General features: G+C 40.1%; 1 protein-coding gene across 1 annotated transcript in view; it reads right to left on the bottom strand.

Moving 5' to 3' along the window:
- ITGA2 (integrin subunit alpha 2) overlaps nt 1-15,881 on the bottom strand; it is a 101,874-nt gene that overhangs the window by 42,016 nt on the left and 43,977 nt on the right. The window contains exons 5-9 of the mRNA XM_054986762.1: nt 11,464-11,578; nt 10,365-10,492; nt 5,036-5,184; nt 1,140-1,290; nt 232-397 (exon numbers count right to left, since the gene is read on the bottom strand). Coding sequence (XP_054842737.1) covers nt 232-397; nt 1,140-1,290; nt 5,036-5,184; nt 10,365-10,492; nt 11,464-11,578 — 709 coding nt within the window. The remainder of the gene's footprint in view (nt 1-231; nt 398-1,139; nt 1,291-5,035; nt 5,185-10,364; nt 10,493-11,463; nt 11,579-15,881) is intronic.

The following is a 15,881-nucleotide window of genomic DNA, read 5'->3' as shown; positions in this document are numbered from 1 at the left end:
AGGATCAAATGGAAATCTGCTCATTATTAATTTTGTTTTCACCCAATGCTCCTGTTGCAAATGAATGTTCAATTATTTTTCCCTCCCGCAAGTTCTCTGCTATTTTACATTACCATGTTATACTTTCATGAAGTTTCAAAAAGTGTGTAAAAACCTGATACTAAATGAGCCACATCAGAATCCAAAGCACTATTTCATGGAACACATCTTAATAAAACTTATTTTTGGTACCTTCTATGCTGAAAATTCGCTCTCCCAGCGTTCCTGCTTCTCCTAAAAGAGCATCTTCAGAGGAGACGTTAAAGAAATATTTTGACGTGGGAAGACTAGCAATTCCTTTGATTTCTTTAATTAATTTTTTAGCATCCAAATCGTATCTATTTAAGTATCCCAATACCTGGATGGAAAAGAGAGAGAAAAGTTATCTTCCCCTTCAGTAGAAGCATATAAAAACATCTGATCTTTGCAAGAAATCTGCAGTAATTGTTTCTGTCTCACTATTTCTTTCATGACTTCAAAATCAGTATGTTTACAACTCTGAGTCTGGCATCTCATGTCACAAGCATTAAAAAAAAATTCCAATTCATCTTGCCAAGCAGAATAAACTTTTATTTTTAAAAGGGTGAAATTGCCCTTCTTGTTTAATCTTTTCTCCCCTCCCTGCTAATTCCCTTTCTACACAGTAAGCATCTCATTGTTGAGATAATGTTCACAAGGTCAGTAAAAGAACCCTAAATATTCACAAAGTCAGTAAAAAAGGCCATTTTGTACTTTTCTAATTTATGCTCACTTCCAACATTACTTGAGGGAAGCAAAAATATATGGATTTTTTCTATGAAATTATCAATTGGTGGGAAATGGTCAGAGACAACAACTGTTCACAAGTTAACCAGCCGAACAGTTAGAATTATGTGGGTCCCACAACAAAAAAATTTCAACAATAAATGCACAAAGGAGTTGCCTTGAGTAAAGTGAAAGCCACATACACTGTGCAGAACAAATGGAACACTGAGCAGGTACGTTCCTCCAAGAAAATGGTCTCCAGAGTTACTACATTCTAGCCTATTGTCATTAATCTTTTCAACACTTTTGTAAGACCAGCTAAAAATGATCATTATAATAGTGAGAACATGACGTACTGCTATACCAAATCGAGTGATGTTGTCCTCATTACATTTAGTTATCACTTCTTGCATTTTCGAGCCATCATGAGATTCACCATCTGTCACAACAACCATGACTTTAGAGGCTGTTGGCCGCCCACCAGCTTCATTTGAGAAAGCGTTACGTCTGTAATGAACAGTTCAGTTTACTAGATGCTTTTTATGCACATTTTCATCACCAAGTTAGAACACCATAAAGTTATTTAATGGGAAAATCATATATACTAGTAGTACAGTTTAGAATCCTGTTCTCTCTACTGAAACATTTTCCTGAGTCATTCTATTATAACACAGTTCTACTTCTTTATAAAAATGTCCTCCCGGAACAGTTCTATTTTACATAGTTTGCAGAAACCCCAAAATGTGAGAGCCTTCCTAACCTCCTCAAGCAAGCTATTCAATTATGGTGGGGGCACTACAGAGAATATATATGTACAGACAGTTGTTGATTTTGTCCACGCTGCAGCATTCTGCACTAATTGGACTCTCAGAGTTGATTCTGAGGGCAGACTTATATAGAGTGCAATACAGTAGTATCGTTTCAATGCAACCATAGCATGGATCCAGGGGGACAGATGAGTGAAGATAAGGGGTCATCTTCCGGGCGAACCTAAGTTGGAAGGATGCATTTTTTTTTGCAGCTACTTTAATTTGCTTCTCCAGCTCTATTGCTGGCTCCAATATAATCAACCAGACTCTTCACCAAGTCAGTTAAGGAGGCTAATCACGATGTCTTTCAACCTTTCAGGCTTCTCAACCAGCATTATCTCTGACTTGTCAGGGCTCAGTTTGTTCAGTCTCAGTTATTTAGCCACCGCAGTTAGACAGTGACTCATGACTTCTACCACATCTCATTTAATACTCAAACTACTGCTCAGACCCCTCACTTGTGGAATTGATGGGATTGTTCTCAGTTGTTTCCATGAAAAAAAATATTCTATATAGGTGAGAATTACCTGCCTTCCTATTCTACTCAGTTACATTTTGGAAACATCCTGCTTGATTGGTTAAGAGTGGGTAGGCAGAGTTGCAGAATCCCTCCTCCTTTTTTCTTGCACAAGAAGAAGATGCATTTTTTTTACTTTTTCATGGTCCTTCCTAACTCCTTACTGGGGGCGGAGAAAGCTTGCATTGGTAGAATTATGTTTGCAAGCAGACAATTATTTTTCTTGTACAGTGTAAACACTTTCAATGGAGCTTTCACACAGCCTAGGCATGTTTACTTGGAAAGGAAGTCTGAGTTAAGTATGATTTACTCCTAAGTAAGTGTGCATAGGACTACAGCCTTTGAGTGCAACTGTGCAGAGCAGCATGAAGCGCCATCCTTTCCTCTGCTTGGATGCATATTTCTAGATGATCATTACAAGACAGGTTCTTTGACAACTTCCCAACAGGTATCCACCATCCCATTCTTCCTTTGGTAAATAGGCTATTTTCACAGTAAAACTCTGCATGGAGGCTTTGGAAAGTATATGTTTATGTGTGCTTAGAGCCTGCCTTGGGATGAATGGCTTGGCTACAGTGCTAAACATCTGGCAATATGGTCCCAGCCCAGTGGAAGAGTGTTCTACAGACTCCGGTGCAGAGGTTTAATTTACCTTCATATGTGGAACTGATGCCAGTGAAGGGGTTGTTCTGGGTTGTTTCAATGAAAAAAATGTTTTCTGTGTAGGTGATAATTACAACTCTGTGTGTGCAGATCCTACATGTCAGTAATCAAAAGCAGAGATACTACAAGACTTATTTAGAAGCAAGTCCCATTAATGGATTCACTTCCAAGTAAGCACTGTATGGGATTAGTTGACGAATAATGAAGTCCTATATTTTTAACTTCATATAAATATCATCTTTACTTGGATAGGTTCAACTATGTCAAGTAGACATGAGCACGAAATGGAAAAAAACCCAAACAAGAGTTTTGGGTTTCGTCGTAATCGACGAATTGCGAAATTTCACAAAATTGACATGTTTGCTGAAATGATGTTAGTTTCATGATTCGTCAGAACCCGGGGCATTTCAACAGCTCCCTTCATTACCCGGAGATGCCAAACTCACAGGGAGACTTCATCAGGGAGAGGCCCTAAATCAAAAGCAAAGGAAGCAGCAAGAGTGTGAGCCCTCAAAAGAGCAGAGAAAGAATTGAGAACAAAGACAAGCAAATAAAAAAGGGGAGGCCTAGGCCCCAGAGCCAGGCCTGAGACTAGGGGGGAGGAGGAAGCACCCTCACCCACAGACCTTCCCACACCTAGGCCAAGAGCTGGAAATAAGAGGCTTCTTTCAGTCTCTTTAAAGCAGCAACAGCCAAAAGCACAATCCCAAATCCTTCCCCCCACACTCTCCCACTCCAATCCCAGCAACTGGACCTCCTTCCTATCCCTCTGTCTACTGGGACTGAAACACAGGGCAGAGAGAGGTGCCTTTTATAAAAAACGCTGACATAAAGCAGAACAGGAGGTCTGTGGTTGGCTGACAGACCTGCCTAACAGGGTTTGAAGGGGTGAGATTGGTGTGCCCATGGCTACAGAAGGCCCACCTCCTTAGATGCCTAGGGGATTGACCCCCAGCTCCTGGCTGTATAGGGCAGAATGGAAGCTATCCAGATGGCTAGGAGAGCTGCAAATCAAGGGTAAGTGGGCTATGATTGGGATTTCCAATGGTAACAGAAGATCTGGGCCCATTATTGCCTAGGGAATCAATGGATCGGCGCCAGCCAGTCTGCAATTACAAATCGTTCACGAAGCTAACGAAACAAGCCAAAGTTGTAATTTCCTGATAATTTCGTGATAACCATGGCCTCACAAAACACTGTTTCACGACACACGAAACGGCCCGTTTCGTGATGAAATTTGCTTTGTATTTAGATTTGTGCCCATGTTTAATGTCAAGTTTGAAAACTCTTACCAAGGGATACAAATGTGTCAATTTCTGCATGGCGTTACTTGTATCTTTGATTTTTATGTTTACACATTCCTCCAAGGAGTTTAGAGAGGAATCCATGGTATTCCATACTACTCCATTAACTAGATTAGGTGGATAAACAGACTGACTCACAGTCTTCAGCATGAAGCATGGCTAAGCAGGGATTTGAAACTGCGTCTTCCCAATCTGACCTACAACCCACTGCACAAGCTTTACATTTGAGCATTTAGGTTCCATTGATTACATGAGCCTATACTCATATGTGTGTGTGTGGATTTGGTCGGTGGATATCAATATCATTAATGTTAATTAAGGATACAATCCGTACATCTAAACAAAGCAAGGTCTGGTTGATGAAAGTTTAAGTTTCCATAAGTATGCAATTGTAAATTATCCTGAACTCATGAAACTGATACAGTGAATTAGACTATTGGTCTTCCAAGGTCAGTGTTGTTTGCTCTGGCTGGTAGCAGCGCTCCCAGAATCTCAGGGCTTTCACATCATGTGATACTTATAACTGAATATGCCAGGGATTGAACTTAGAACCTTTCCCTTGCAAAGCAGATACTCTACCAATGAGCCACATCCTTCTCCAAGTAGACTTAAAAGGACTTAAAAGGGTGTAACTCTGCCCAGGATGGCATGGCAGATCTGTTAGCTTTTCAAAGTACTATAGGACACTCAGTATAGCAAGATAAAATGATGGTTGTTGTGGATTTTCCGGGCTGTATTGCCTTGGTCTTGGCATTGTAGTTCCTGACGTTTCGCCAGCAGCTGTGGCTGGTATCTTCAGAGGTGTAGCACCAAAAGACAGAGATCTCTCAGTGTCACAGTGTGGAAAAGATGTTGGCAGGTCATTTATATCTACTCAGGAGGGGTGGGGTTGAGCTAAAGATAAAATGAATTCTTGCATTTGTTACCATAGAATACTAACTAGCACTGGATGTGATTACCTGGCAAAATCAATTGCTTTGAACGTATTGGTATATATCCCTCCTTCTTGAGTGGTTTGTGACATTGCTCGAACAACATCTTCTTTATTTTTGTACGTATTCAGCTGGAACATTACTCGTGGATCAGTGCCATACTGAATTAAGCCTACCTAAAAAAAGAAATGCATATATAAAAGCTTTTAGAGTAATAATCACATTATTCATGATGATATTATATCTACATGGCATCCCAGACTAATGCTACTGTGTGGCAGTTTGTACTCTGCAAAGCATAACATGACCCATTTCCTTTCTATAGAGATGTTTCTGTATATAAGGTAAACTCAGATAATTCCCAGAATGCTGTGCCAGAAGGGTAATCTTCAGCTGCCACACTTCCTCTGCAGCTCTCACAGCAATGAAATATACCAGGATAACATTCTAGCAAGCATTTGATAACTCATGCTATGTATGAGAGGAGGAATCAGGGAATATCCGTGCTGGCTTAAGTAAATTCTGTGGCTGAGCATTGGCCCATCTCCTCTTTGCAGGTAATTTAATCCTGGATGTATCCAAATGGAGGAAGGAACATCTAAGCCAACTCAACAAGACCTGAGGCTGTGCATTGGCCACTTCCTCCTTTTTAAACAGGTACTTTAGGCCGTGGCTTGTCCACAGACATAAGCTTTTGGCAGAAGCTGAAGAGCAACTGCCAAAGAGCTTTTGGCTTAGTTTACAGCTCAGAGACTGTGACCCTGTGTGAACCATGCTGCCAGAACCAGCATCAGCCCAAGAAGACAATATCCTATCACCAGAGAATCTAAGTGGCTGTCCATATTGTCTCTGTAGACATTTAAAATATTTTCTAAGGAAGCTTGCTTTGAGTCCACAGTGTGGGCAAAAAGCAGGCCTGAATGTTTAAATAAATGAAAAATCATACTACAAGTAACCAATAGGCATTGCTGCCTCTCAGAAAGCTGTCTTAATCTGAACTGTATCTGCAAAGGGAGCTTTGACTCTTATACCCTGAAAATCTTGTTGGCCTTTAAGGTGACACTGGACTGAAATTTGCTGTTAGTCTGAATAGTACAGCGCACACTCAAAAACTTTTATATGGAGAAAGAATGGAAGTATAGATACACTCTGAAGATATAATCTTGAGCACTGCTTTGTCTGAACACGTGCTACTTCTCACTAAACATCAAACATATCTGGGATGGAGGGAGAAATGCTCAAGAAAAGTTTATTAAGACTTGGCATCCATATAAACTAGTCCTCAATTAAGCTGGAAAAGAGCATTAAAGTAGAAATTTTGAGAGGTTTTTTTTTTACAGTGCCTTTGACTACGTTACTTTGATAATTGTAAGTTATATGGTCTTGCCTGTGTGTTAGTTTGTATTTGTTTCATATCACTATTAATACAATTTGTAATATATTTTTAAAACTGCCACTTCTCAAGCGTAAACTATGAAAATTTTATGTTAAAAGGACACTTGTTTTCTTTATAGTTGACAGAATTTTTTTTTATATCCCTCTAGGGCTAATAGTTTCTTGTTCTTTAATGTCATCCATTCTTTCAACCAAACTAGGCAGATTGCATCATGATAAAGTCTCAGATTGGGCAGTTGCATTCCGCCTCTTTCCTTTGCATCTTGTAAAACTTTCACTTTCACTCGAGGCTTCTTGCCTGCCCAAACAAAATCTGATATTTTCCTCTGCCATTTTTCAAATTGTTTGGAGTCTCTGATGATTGGTATTGTCTGTAGCAAAAACATTACTCTTGGTAACACATTCATCTTAACTGCTGCAATCCTGCCCAACCATGACAAATTCAATCTATTCCATTTAATCAAGTCTCTCTCTATCTGAGTCCATAGTTTTTCATAATTGTTTTTGAATAGATCTATGTTCTTTGCAGTTAATTCGACTCCCAAATATTTCACTTTACTTGTTACTTCACAATCCGTTGTTTCCATTAACAATTGTTGTTTCTGCTTAGTCATATTTTTGCATAATATCTTTGACTTCTTTTTGTTAATGAAGAAACCTGCCAAGTCTCCAAACTCCTTGATCTTATCTATCACTCTTGGCATGTTCTCCAATGGGTCCTCTACAATTAACATTATGTCATCCGCAAATGCTCTGACCTTATATGAATAGTCCTTTATTTTTATTCCACGAATTTCATCATCTTGACGTATTTGTATCATCAGAATCTCCAATACTAAAATGAACAACAATGGAGATAATGGGCAACCTTGTCTTGTTCCTTTACTTATCGTCAATTTCTTGGTCAATTCATCATTCACCACAATTGCTGCAGTCTGGTCTCTATAAATTTCCTTAATTGCTCTGATGAATCTTTCTCCCAATTGTAGCTTTTCCATAGTGGCAAACATAAAGTCCCAGTTTAAATTGTCAAACGCTTTTTCAGCGTCAACAAAGAAGAAATCAACCTCTTTGTCACAACGCTTGTCATAATATTCAATAGCATTGATCACTGTCCTTAAGTTGTCTCTTATTTGTCTGTCTGGCAAAAAGCCTGCTTGTTCCTCCTCTATGACTTCCGAGAGCCACCCCTTCAATCTCTCCGCCAATATCTTCGCAAAAATTTTATAGTCATTGTTGAGTAGCGATATAGGTCTATAATTTTTCACATTAGTCAGGTCCTGGCCCTCTTTTGGGATCAATGATATATTCGCTTCACTCCAAGTTTCTGGAACCCTTTGATCCCTTAAAACCCCATTCATCACCTCTTTTAGGAATGGTGCCAGTTCATTAGCCATTGTCTTATAGAATTTAGCCGTAAGTCCATCTGGCCCTGGCGCCTTTCCTAGATTTGCAGATTGTATTGCCTTACTTATTTCCTCGTCAGTTACTTCACTATTCAACTTATTTCTCCAAGCTTCCGAGATTTCTGGAAGTTTGGTTTTCTCCAAATATGACGCTATTGATTCTTTGTTTACTTCTTTTTTATTATACAGCTTAGCGTAAAATTTATAAAAGGCTCTACTAATGGTAGCCTGCTCTAAATACGTTTTGTTATCTTCGCAAATTTTATTTATTATCTTCTTTTCCCTTTCCTTCTTCAATTGCCATGCCAGGTACTTCCCAGGTTTATTAGCACCCTCAAACGCTTTTTGATTCAGTCTTTTGAGATTCCACTCCAATTCTTTATTGCTCATTGCTGTTAGCTGTTCTTGAAGTATTTTAATTTCCTGGTATACCTTCTTTTTCCCTGGTCTCTTTTTTAGCTGTATTTCTTTGGCTTTTATTTTCTCCTCAATCTCTTGTCTTTTCTCCTCTTTCTTCTTTCTTGCTCTACCATTTAAGTCCATTAGTATGCCCCTTACAACCGCCTTGTAAGCATCCCAAACTTTATTGGTTGGTACTTCTTTATTCACGTTGTATTGTATAAAAAACTTTGTCTCTCTTCTCAGTATTTCCATATTCTCTCTTTCCTGTAACAAGTCCTCATTTATTCTCCATGCTTTCCTTTTTCTCTTTTTTCCAAATTTCCACATAATTGGGTTGTGATCTGAGCCTACCATAGGCATTATTTCTACCTCCTTAGTCCATAATGCTAAGTCTTTTGAGGCCCAGATCATATCAATTCTTGATAATGTAGAATGCCTTGCAGAATAAAAAGTAAACTGTCTGCTTTTAGGATATTCTCTCCTCCATACATCTTCAAGAGTCTCTTGTTGAATCAACTCAAAAAAAAGCTTTGGTAATAGTCCTCTTTTCTTTTGTGCCGTTGTAGTCTTTTGGTCTAGTTCCAAGTCTGTCACTCCATTGAAGTCTCCAGCAAGAATTATCTGGTCGTATGCAAGATCGTCTAAATGCTTCCTTAAATCCTCAAAGAAGCTTTCTTTTGCACCGTTAGGTGCATAAAGTCCGACTACCAACACTCTCTTTAAATTCCAAATACATTCCACTGCTACAAATCTAGCTTCCACATCTCTCATAACAAATTTTGGCTGTAGCTCCTCTTTTATGTACAACACCACTCCTCTTTTTTTCTTGTTGGAGGCCGCTACATATTCTTTGCCCAATTTTCCAGATTTTAAATATTTTACATCCTGCTTTCTGATATGGGTCTCTTGCAAACAAACAATGTCACATTTTTGTTTTAGTAGCCAGCGAAAAGTATTTTTCCTCTTATTCGGTGAGTTTAGTCCATTTACATTCCAAGATAATACTTTACACTCCATACTCATGATCTTGTTGGTAAGTCTTTTTCATTGTCCTTAATAAATCGCTCCATCTCTCGCTCAGATCTGATGCGTTTTTTGGCCCCTCCAAACTCAAAGGACACTCCTTCCGGTAACTCCCATCTGTACCTGATTTTCATGTCCTTCAAAATCTGAATTAGCACTTTATATTTTTTCCGGTCCAGTAACACTGATCTGGGCAGTTCCTTCATTATAATAATCGTCTTGCCATCAATCTCCAATGGATCTTGAAACTGTTTTGTCACAATCCTCTCTTTCATATTTCGTGTTGTAAACTGCACAATCACATCTCTTGGTAGTTTCCTCTGGGTTGCTATTCTCGAATTCACACGGTATGCCACATCTAGGATAGCCACAACTTCCTCCTCCTCCTTCCCCAGGTACTCAGCCAACACCTCAGTCATCTGTTCTTGCGCTGACTTTCCTTCCACTTCTGGCAAGCCACGAAAACGTAGCTGCTTCTCCATATGTTTAGTTTCTGCAACTGACATTCTCCCCTTCACCAATCTCATCTCTGTTTGTTGCGTGTCTGCTAAATTCTCCATCGCGTCTTCTACTGTTTTAACTCTCTGCTGCGTTCCTTGTAATTCACTTCGTATTGTTTCCATACCTTTTTTCACTTCTGACAGCTCCGATTTTACTGTCTGTGTAACCTCTTTAACCTCTTTTATCAGCTCCAATTTCGTGTCCTTAAGTTCTTTAATCATATCTAAAAGTTTTTTGTCCAGGTTTTTATCCAGGTTTTCTATTGCCGATTGCCACTCTTTTTTTGACATCGTGGGGCTTGCTTTAGCTCGCTCCCACGAATCCGCTCTCTTCCTTAACTCCGTGGCGTAAAATTTAACGTTTTTCTATTTTAAATGTCCCGGTCTTCTTATAGAAATTAAATTTTAAAGAGTCCAAAATGTCGGGCGTCTTTTCTCTATGGTTTCTCTATGATTTTGTAATCCAAGATGGCCTACTTCCTCTTCCGCTGAAGCCGCGACCCTTCCCCTTTCAAAAATGGCGATTCCCTACTTCCTGCCCTCCAGCAAGGGCCGCTTCTCTCCAGCCACTCTATTGTTTTCTTTATAGTTGACAGAATTTCATACTTTTGTTTTTTAAAATCCACCCACCTGAGTTTTTGTGGGGCCTATATCCAAACCTTGGGCAAATTTTGTCAAAAAAGCACTCACAGCAGTCCACGGATAAATACTGTTTGACTCATCACATACCACCACAAGGTCTATGGCAGCAGAACACTCTACAAACAGAAAGACGGAAAAGGTGCTTGTTAGATATACTTTGGATGTCATTTTAATTTATTAAACTCATATACTCATATACGTTCAAAATTTGCAGGCAAAAAGAAATAAAAGTTTTTTTTCTTGAGTTCTTCCAGATGTCAAAAAAGACACTTTCCTCTTTGAACTGTATTATTATTATCTGTGTTGATCCACTGCTAGCACTGAAACAACTGTGGTAACAAGCATTGCCTTGCTTATTGATTTATTTTTAAAACAAATCAGCCAAGGGTTCTAGGATGGCTTCCAAGTATTACAGATTTAAATAATCCAATAAAACAATGATTAAAACACATCAAAGCAATCACCAGAATAAGTACCTGAGTGACTAAAAAGTCTCAGCTGGTACAAGTAACAGGAAAGATCAGGTATCGGGCCTTCACCTGTGGGAAGAGAGGCCCTGTCTCAACCCACCACCTCTAACAGTGGTAGAAGCCTCCAGAGAATTTTCAGGAATATTGTACAGCGAATATAGACATTTTCCATTTTCATAAAGTAAGAAAAGAATTTTCCCAGAACTGGAAGGAGTGAGAGAGATCCTTTAAAAAGTTAATAATAAAATATGCAAAATTGTGACGCTCATAACTCAATGGAAAGTGTAAGAGAAGCAAATTTTAAAAAAATGTTGAGGAAATGTGCCTTATCACCATAGATGTCACATGCATTATCCAGTTACACACAACCACATTCACTACCTCTCCATCACTATGGATACTCTGAGAGAAAAATAATCCCAGTTTTACAACTAAACTCACACTTACAAGAGGTCAGGTTTTCCAGGTTAGAAGGGGTTTCTTTTAGGCAGTGCTGTTCTATGACATTTTTAATTTTACAAACTGAACAAAGTTAAAATATTGAGCTAGGTGCAAAGATTTTTTCTCAATATTAAAATAGAAACATTCCTTAATGAATGGTGTTTACACTGCCTTACTTTGCAGAGCAGGTGAAAAACTTCTCATGATCTGGAAACGCGGACTGAACTCAGAACAGATTCCTGTTGCGTAGTACTGACTTCCACACTGCTGTGCCCACAAAGGACCACAAGTCTTTGAAACAAACAAACAAACAAAAAGATCATGCTAAAAACACAAACTGAAACAGATCTTTTTTAATCCCCTTCCCACCACATTTGAAAAAGCTGCAAAATTGACATCAACCCAACCCGAGCACATTAGAATGTGAGACCTGCAAATCAGCCAAGAAAGTTGGCCGAGGCAAACCGTAAGGGGGAAGGCAGCCTGAGTGAATCTCAATTTAATTAAATCCTCTGGAAATTGTTCCTGACTTTGTGGTTCAAGTAAAAGCAAAACAAAAACAAAACAAAAAAAACCGAGCCTGAAGCAAACTCTGGTCTTCTTCACACTGTGGGTAAAAGGTTCAGTTGAGTTGTTGAGCCATCCTAAGCCTTTACTGCAAAAGCACATCAGTTACCATTAATCATGAGGAATACTTTCCTAATCATGAGGAATACTTTCCTAATAGGGCTCTACTATAACAGAATGGTTAGGAAGGAGCTTTATAAAGGGAAAAGAGACTGTGGACTATAGCATTCCGTACAGGATGTATTAACAGTTTGCTGCATGTATTGCCCTATCGCTGCACTGTTTCCTACTGATGTAATAACATTTTTCTTCATTATATTTGTACTCCGTATCTAATACGTTCTGTTTATTCAGATTTCTGTAATCCTAGTATGCTGCATATTAGATGGCTCTTCATATTAATTTACACTCTGTAATCTACTCTGGCTTGAATATAGTTAATAAGCTGTCTGTATCATGTACGGGAATAACTAGATAGGCCTGCCACCTGTTTCCTTGGTCCTTGATTCCATGAAATGCCACTTCAATTTTTTGAAGGCAACCCTACAAGCATCAGTCTAAAACTCTGAAAAGCAGACTCAGTGTTTTTGTCCATTTCTAGAAATATCTTTCCAAAATGCAATGCCTGTTATGTCATGAAAGCAAAGCCAAAGGTCCAATGGCAACATTACCAGGGCATATGATCGTGCCACTCAATGCAGGGCTGCGGATTATTTAGGCTGATGTATCTTCAATGGGCACTAATAGAAGATAGTCCCCTGATAGTTATATAAGGAAACACTTTCCCAATGAGGGAAAGGAGGTTTGTGTGCATGTGTGAAGAAATAGCAATTTGAAACAGAGAGACAGAGAGAGACAGAGGCAGAGAGAGACAGAAACAAAGAGAGAGCTGACAGTTGGCTAAAGCACTTTCCCAGGAGATCTGATGTGGGATGGCAGATCTGCTGCCTTGTAGAAATGCTGCTTTGCGTCCAAAAGGGGAAAAAAAGAAACATCCCAAAGAAACTGAACCCAGAAGCACTGCCCCTGGAATCTCTTGCCACTTGGAGAAGTGGGAGAGGCACATAATATTATTGTGGATGTTGCTATGCGCTTGATGGTGATGACAAAATATTCAAGCTATCACTGAAATATTCAACTAATGTAGTATATTTTATAAATTTTGTTAAAACCATCAAGGTTCATTATTTCACAGCTGTTCCAGGGAGACTTTTAATCCCTTAACAACCACAAACCTAATTCAAGCACACAAGTGTTTTCTTTTAACCCAAATAATTATTTCCTCCATGAGGCATGTTCTTTCTGTTAGAACTTACAGAGCAATTATAACCAACAACTCAAAATATAGAAAATGTTCACACTGAGACTGACCACAAGATGGCACCATTCTTAACATTTTATCAACAAAAAGAAAAAGTAAGAATTTTATACCAAAAATAATCAGGAAAAAATTACTAGGTAAAATAATATTTTCTAGCATTCTGGATAAAAAGACAATGAAAGTCAAAATATTACCTTAACGTGTTTTGTCAATTAAAGATGAATTCATCCAGCAATTAATTGCAAACTTCAATATTAAGAATCTTTTTCAGAAATTCCAGATTAATCACATTTTTTGTGTGCAAAAGTCAGGGCTTTTTAATAATATGTTTGAGAGTACAAGGTGCACCATGCCTTCCAGAAACATTGGAGGTTATTATTAATCGATCACTGAGCTCTGGGGTTTTCCCGGGAGCACGAAGGAAGCCGTGGTGAGGCCTCTCCTGAAAAAAAAAATCTTTGGACCCCACCAATCCATCCAATTACCGACCAGTCTCGAACCTCTCATTTCTGGGGAAGGTGATTGAGTGGGTGGTGCAGGTCTTCCTGAAGGATTCTTCCATCCTGGACCCATTCCAGTCCAGCTTCTGCCCAGGACACAGGACAGAAACAGTACTGCTCATCCTCACGGACAAGCTTTGCAGACATCTGGGTCGAGGTGGGTTGGCGCTGCTGATTTTGTTGGATCTTTCAGCAGCATTCGACACAGTCGACTATGAACTGTTTACCCACCGCCTCGCCGAGGTGGGGATCCGAGGGATTGCCCTTGCCCAGCTAGTATGAAGTTTCAGACTAGGTTGTTGTCACCAATATGCGGATGACACCCAGTTGTATCTGTTGATGGGCGGGCAGCCTGACTCTGCCCGATGTCCTAGTGGAGGCTGTGGTTGGATGGGTAAAGCAGAGCCAGCTGAAGTTGAATGTGGTAAAGACAGAGGTCCTATACTTGGGCCGGAGTTTCCAGATTTGGGAATCCAGCACCCAACATTTGATGAGGCGCTGTTAGTGCCTGTCTCATCAGTCTGGAGTCTTGGAGTGATACTGGATTTCCTCTTTATCAATGGAGGGCCAGGTTGCCCAGTCTGCATTTTTCCATCTTTGACAAGCCAGGCAGCTTGCACCCTATCTGTCAATCCATGACCTAACTACAGTGATCCATGCAGCCGTCACCTCCAGAATAGACTACTGTAACTCGCTCTATGCAGGGTTTCCCTTGGGCTTAACCCGGAAATTACAGCAGGTCCAGAACGCTGCTGCATGTGTCCTGATGTGCACAGGGCACATATTACTCCCATCTTGCAGCAGATACACTGGCTCCCCGTGGAGTTCTGGATTAGGTTCAAGGTTTGGGTCTTAACCTTTAAAGCCCTAAATGGACTGGGACCAGCATACCTGCGGGACCATCTCTTCCCATATGCAGCCAGGAGAGCATTAAGATCAGCAAATAAGAACTCGCTGGTGGTCTCTGGCCCCAGGGAGGCCCAGCTGGCCATGACTAGGGCCAGGGCTTTTTCAATCCTGGGCCCAACTTGGTGGAATTCTCTGTTGGAGGACACCCGGGCCCGCCAAGACCTTATGTCCTTTCGGCGGGCCTGTAAGATGGAGTTGTTCTACCAGGCATATGGTTGAGGCCAGTCTTTGATTTTCTGATTGTTTTAGGAGCCTCCCTACCAGTCTCCTACCAGGGAGGTGATGAAGTCATCTGCTCCCCTATAAGCGCAGTCACCAGAATATTATCAAACTATGGCCCCCACCCACTCTCTTTGGTTTGTTTTATGCTATGATTGGGGAAATTGGATGGGGCCACCATCTTATATGCTGTTTTATGTATTTATGTTCTCTGGAGAGAGAGAGGGAGGGAGAGGGAGAGCCGCCCTGAACCCTTCACAGGGAGGGAGGGAGGGAGGGAGGGCTAAAAATCGAACTAATAAAATAAATAATATGACATATATTATTTTTCTATGGTACACAAATGCTCATATTCTCTTCTGTAGGGAGTACTCTGCATTGCAAATGGTGTGGCAGGGCAGATTTGGGGCTGTATAGGCAGGTACTATTCTTCAAGGCAAGCATCTTTAGTGCTTGGGTGGACTGTGAGCAAGAGGTTGGGATGTGCTTCCCTTGGAAAAGGTAGAGTTGCAGTTGGTGGCTCATCAAACAAAGTACATAGTGTGAGATGATTCACATGCGTAGTGGTTAGAGTAAGGGAAACCAGCTTTCATACTCCATTCTGCTGTGAAGCTCAGTGGATGACCTTGAGCCAGCCATTCTTTCTCAGTTTAAGTAATCTCTTAGACTTTTATCCATGTATGCCCCATGATTCCCAGCACAGCCTTTTTAGTGGTCAAAGGGGACCCCCTGCTTCATTTTTCACCAGTGGAAAAGCTGATTAGATCCATTTCCTGGTTAGCTGGACCACAACTAACCCAGTTTGTGTAGTGGTCTATGTTCCAATGATCATTGTTTAATTAAACTATCATTAGTTTAATCAAACAATGACGTTGTGGGTATCTGAACTGACCCTTTGTTTTTGACAAGCACAAACCTAGTCTAATTCTCATACTCACCCCCCCCCCTCTGGCTTCTCTTTCTCTGGAGTCATGATTGAAGACTTGTTGGTTGAATTAATAACACCTTTAAATTGACTTACATTCAATTATGGGTTAGAGTCCCAGAAGCTTAAGATACATAAACTACACTCTACATT

This window comes from Eublepharis macularius, chromosome 8, assembly GCF_028583425.1.
Source record: "Eublepharis macularius isolate TG4126 chromosome 8, MPM_Emac_v1.0, whole genome shotgun sequence".
NCBI classification, from domain to species: Eukaryota; Metazoa; Chordata; class Lepidosauria; order Squamata; family Eublepharidae; genus Eublepharis; species Eublepharis macularius.
The sequence above is the reverse complement of the archived record's forward strand: the minus strand, read 5'-3'. Positions and strand labels throughout refer to the sequence as shown.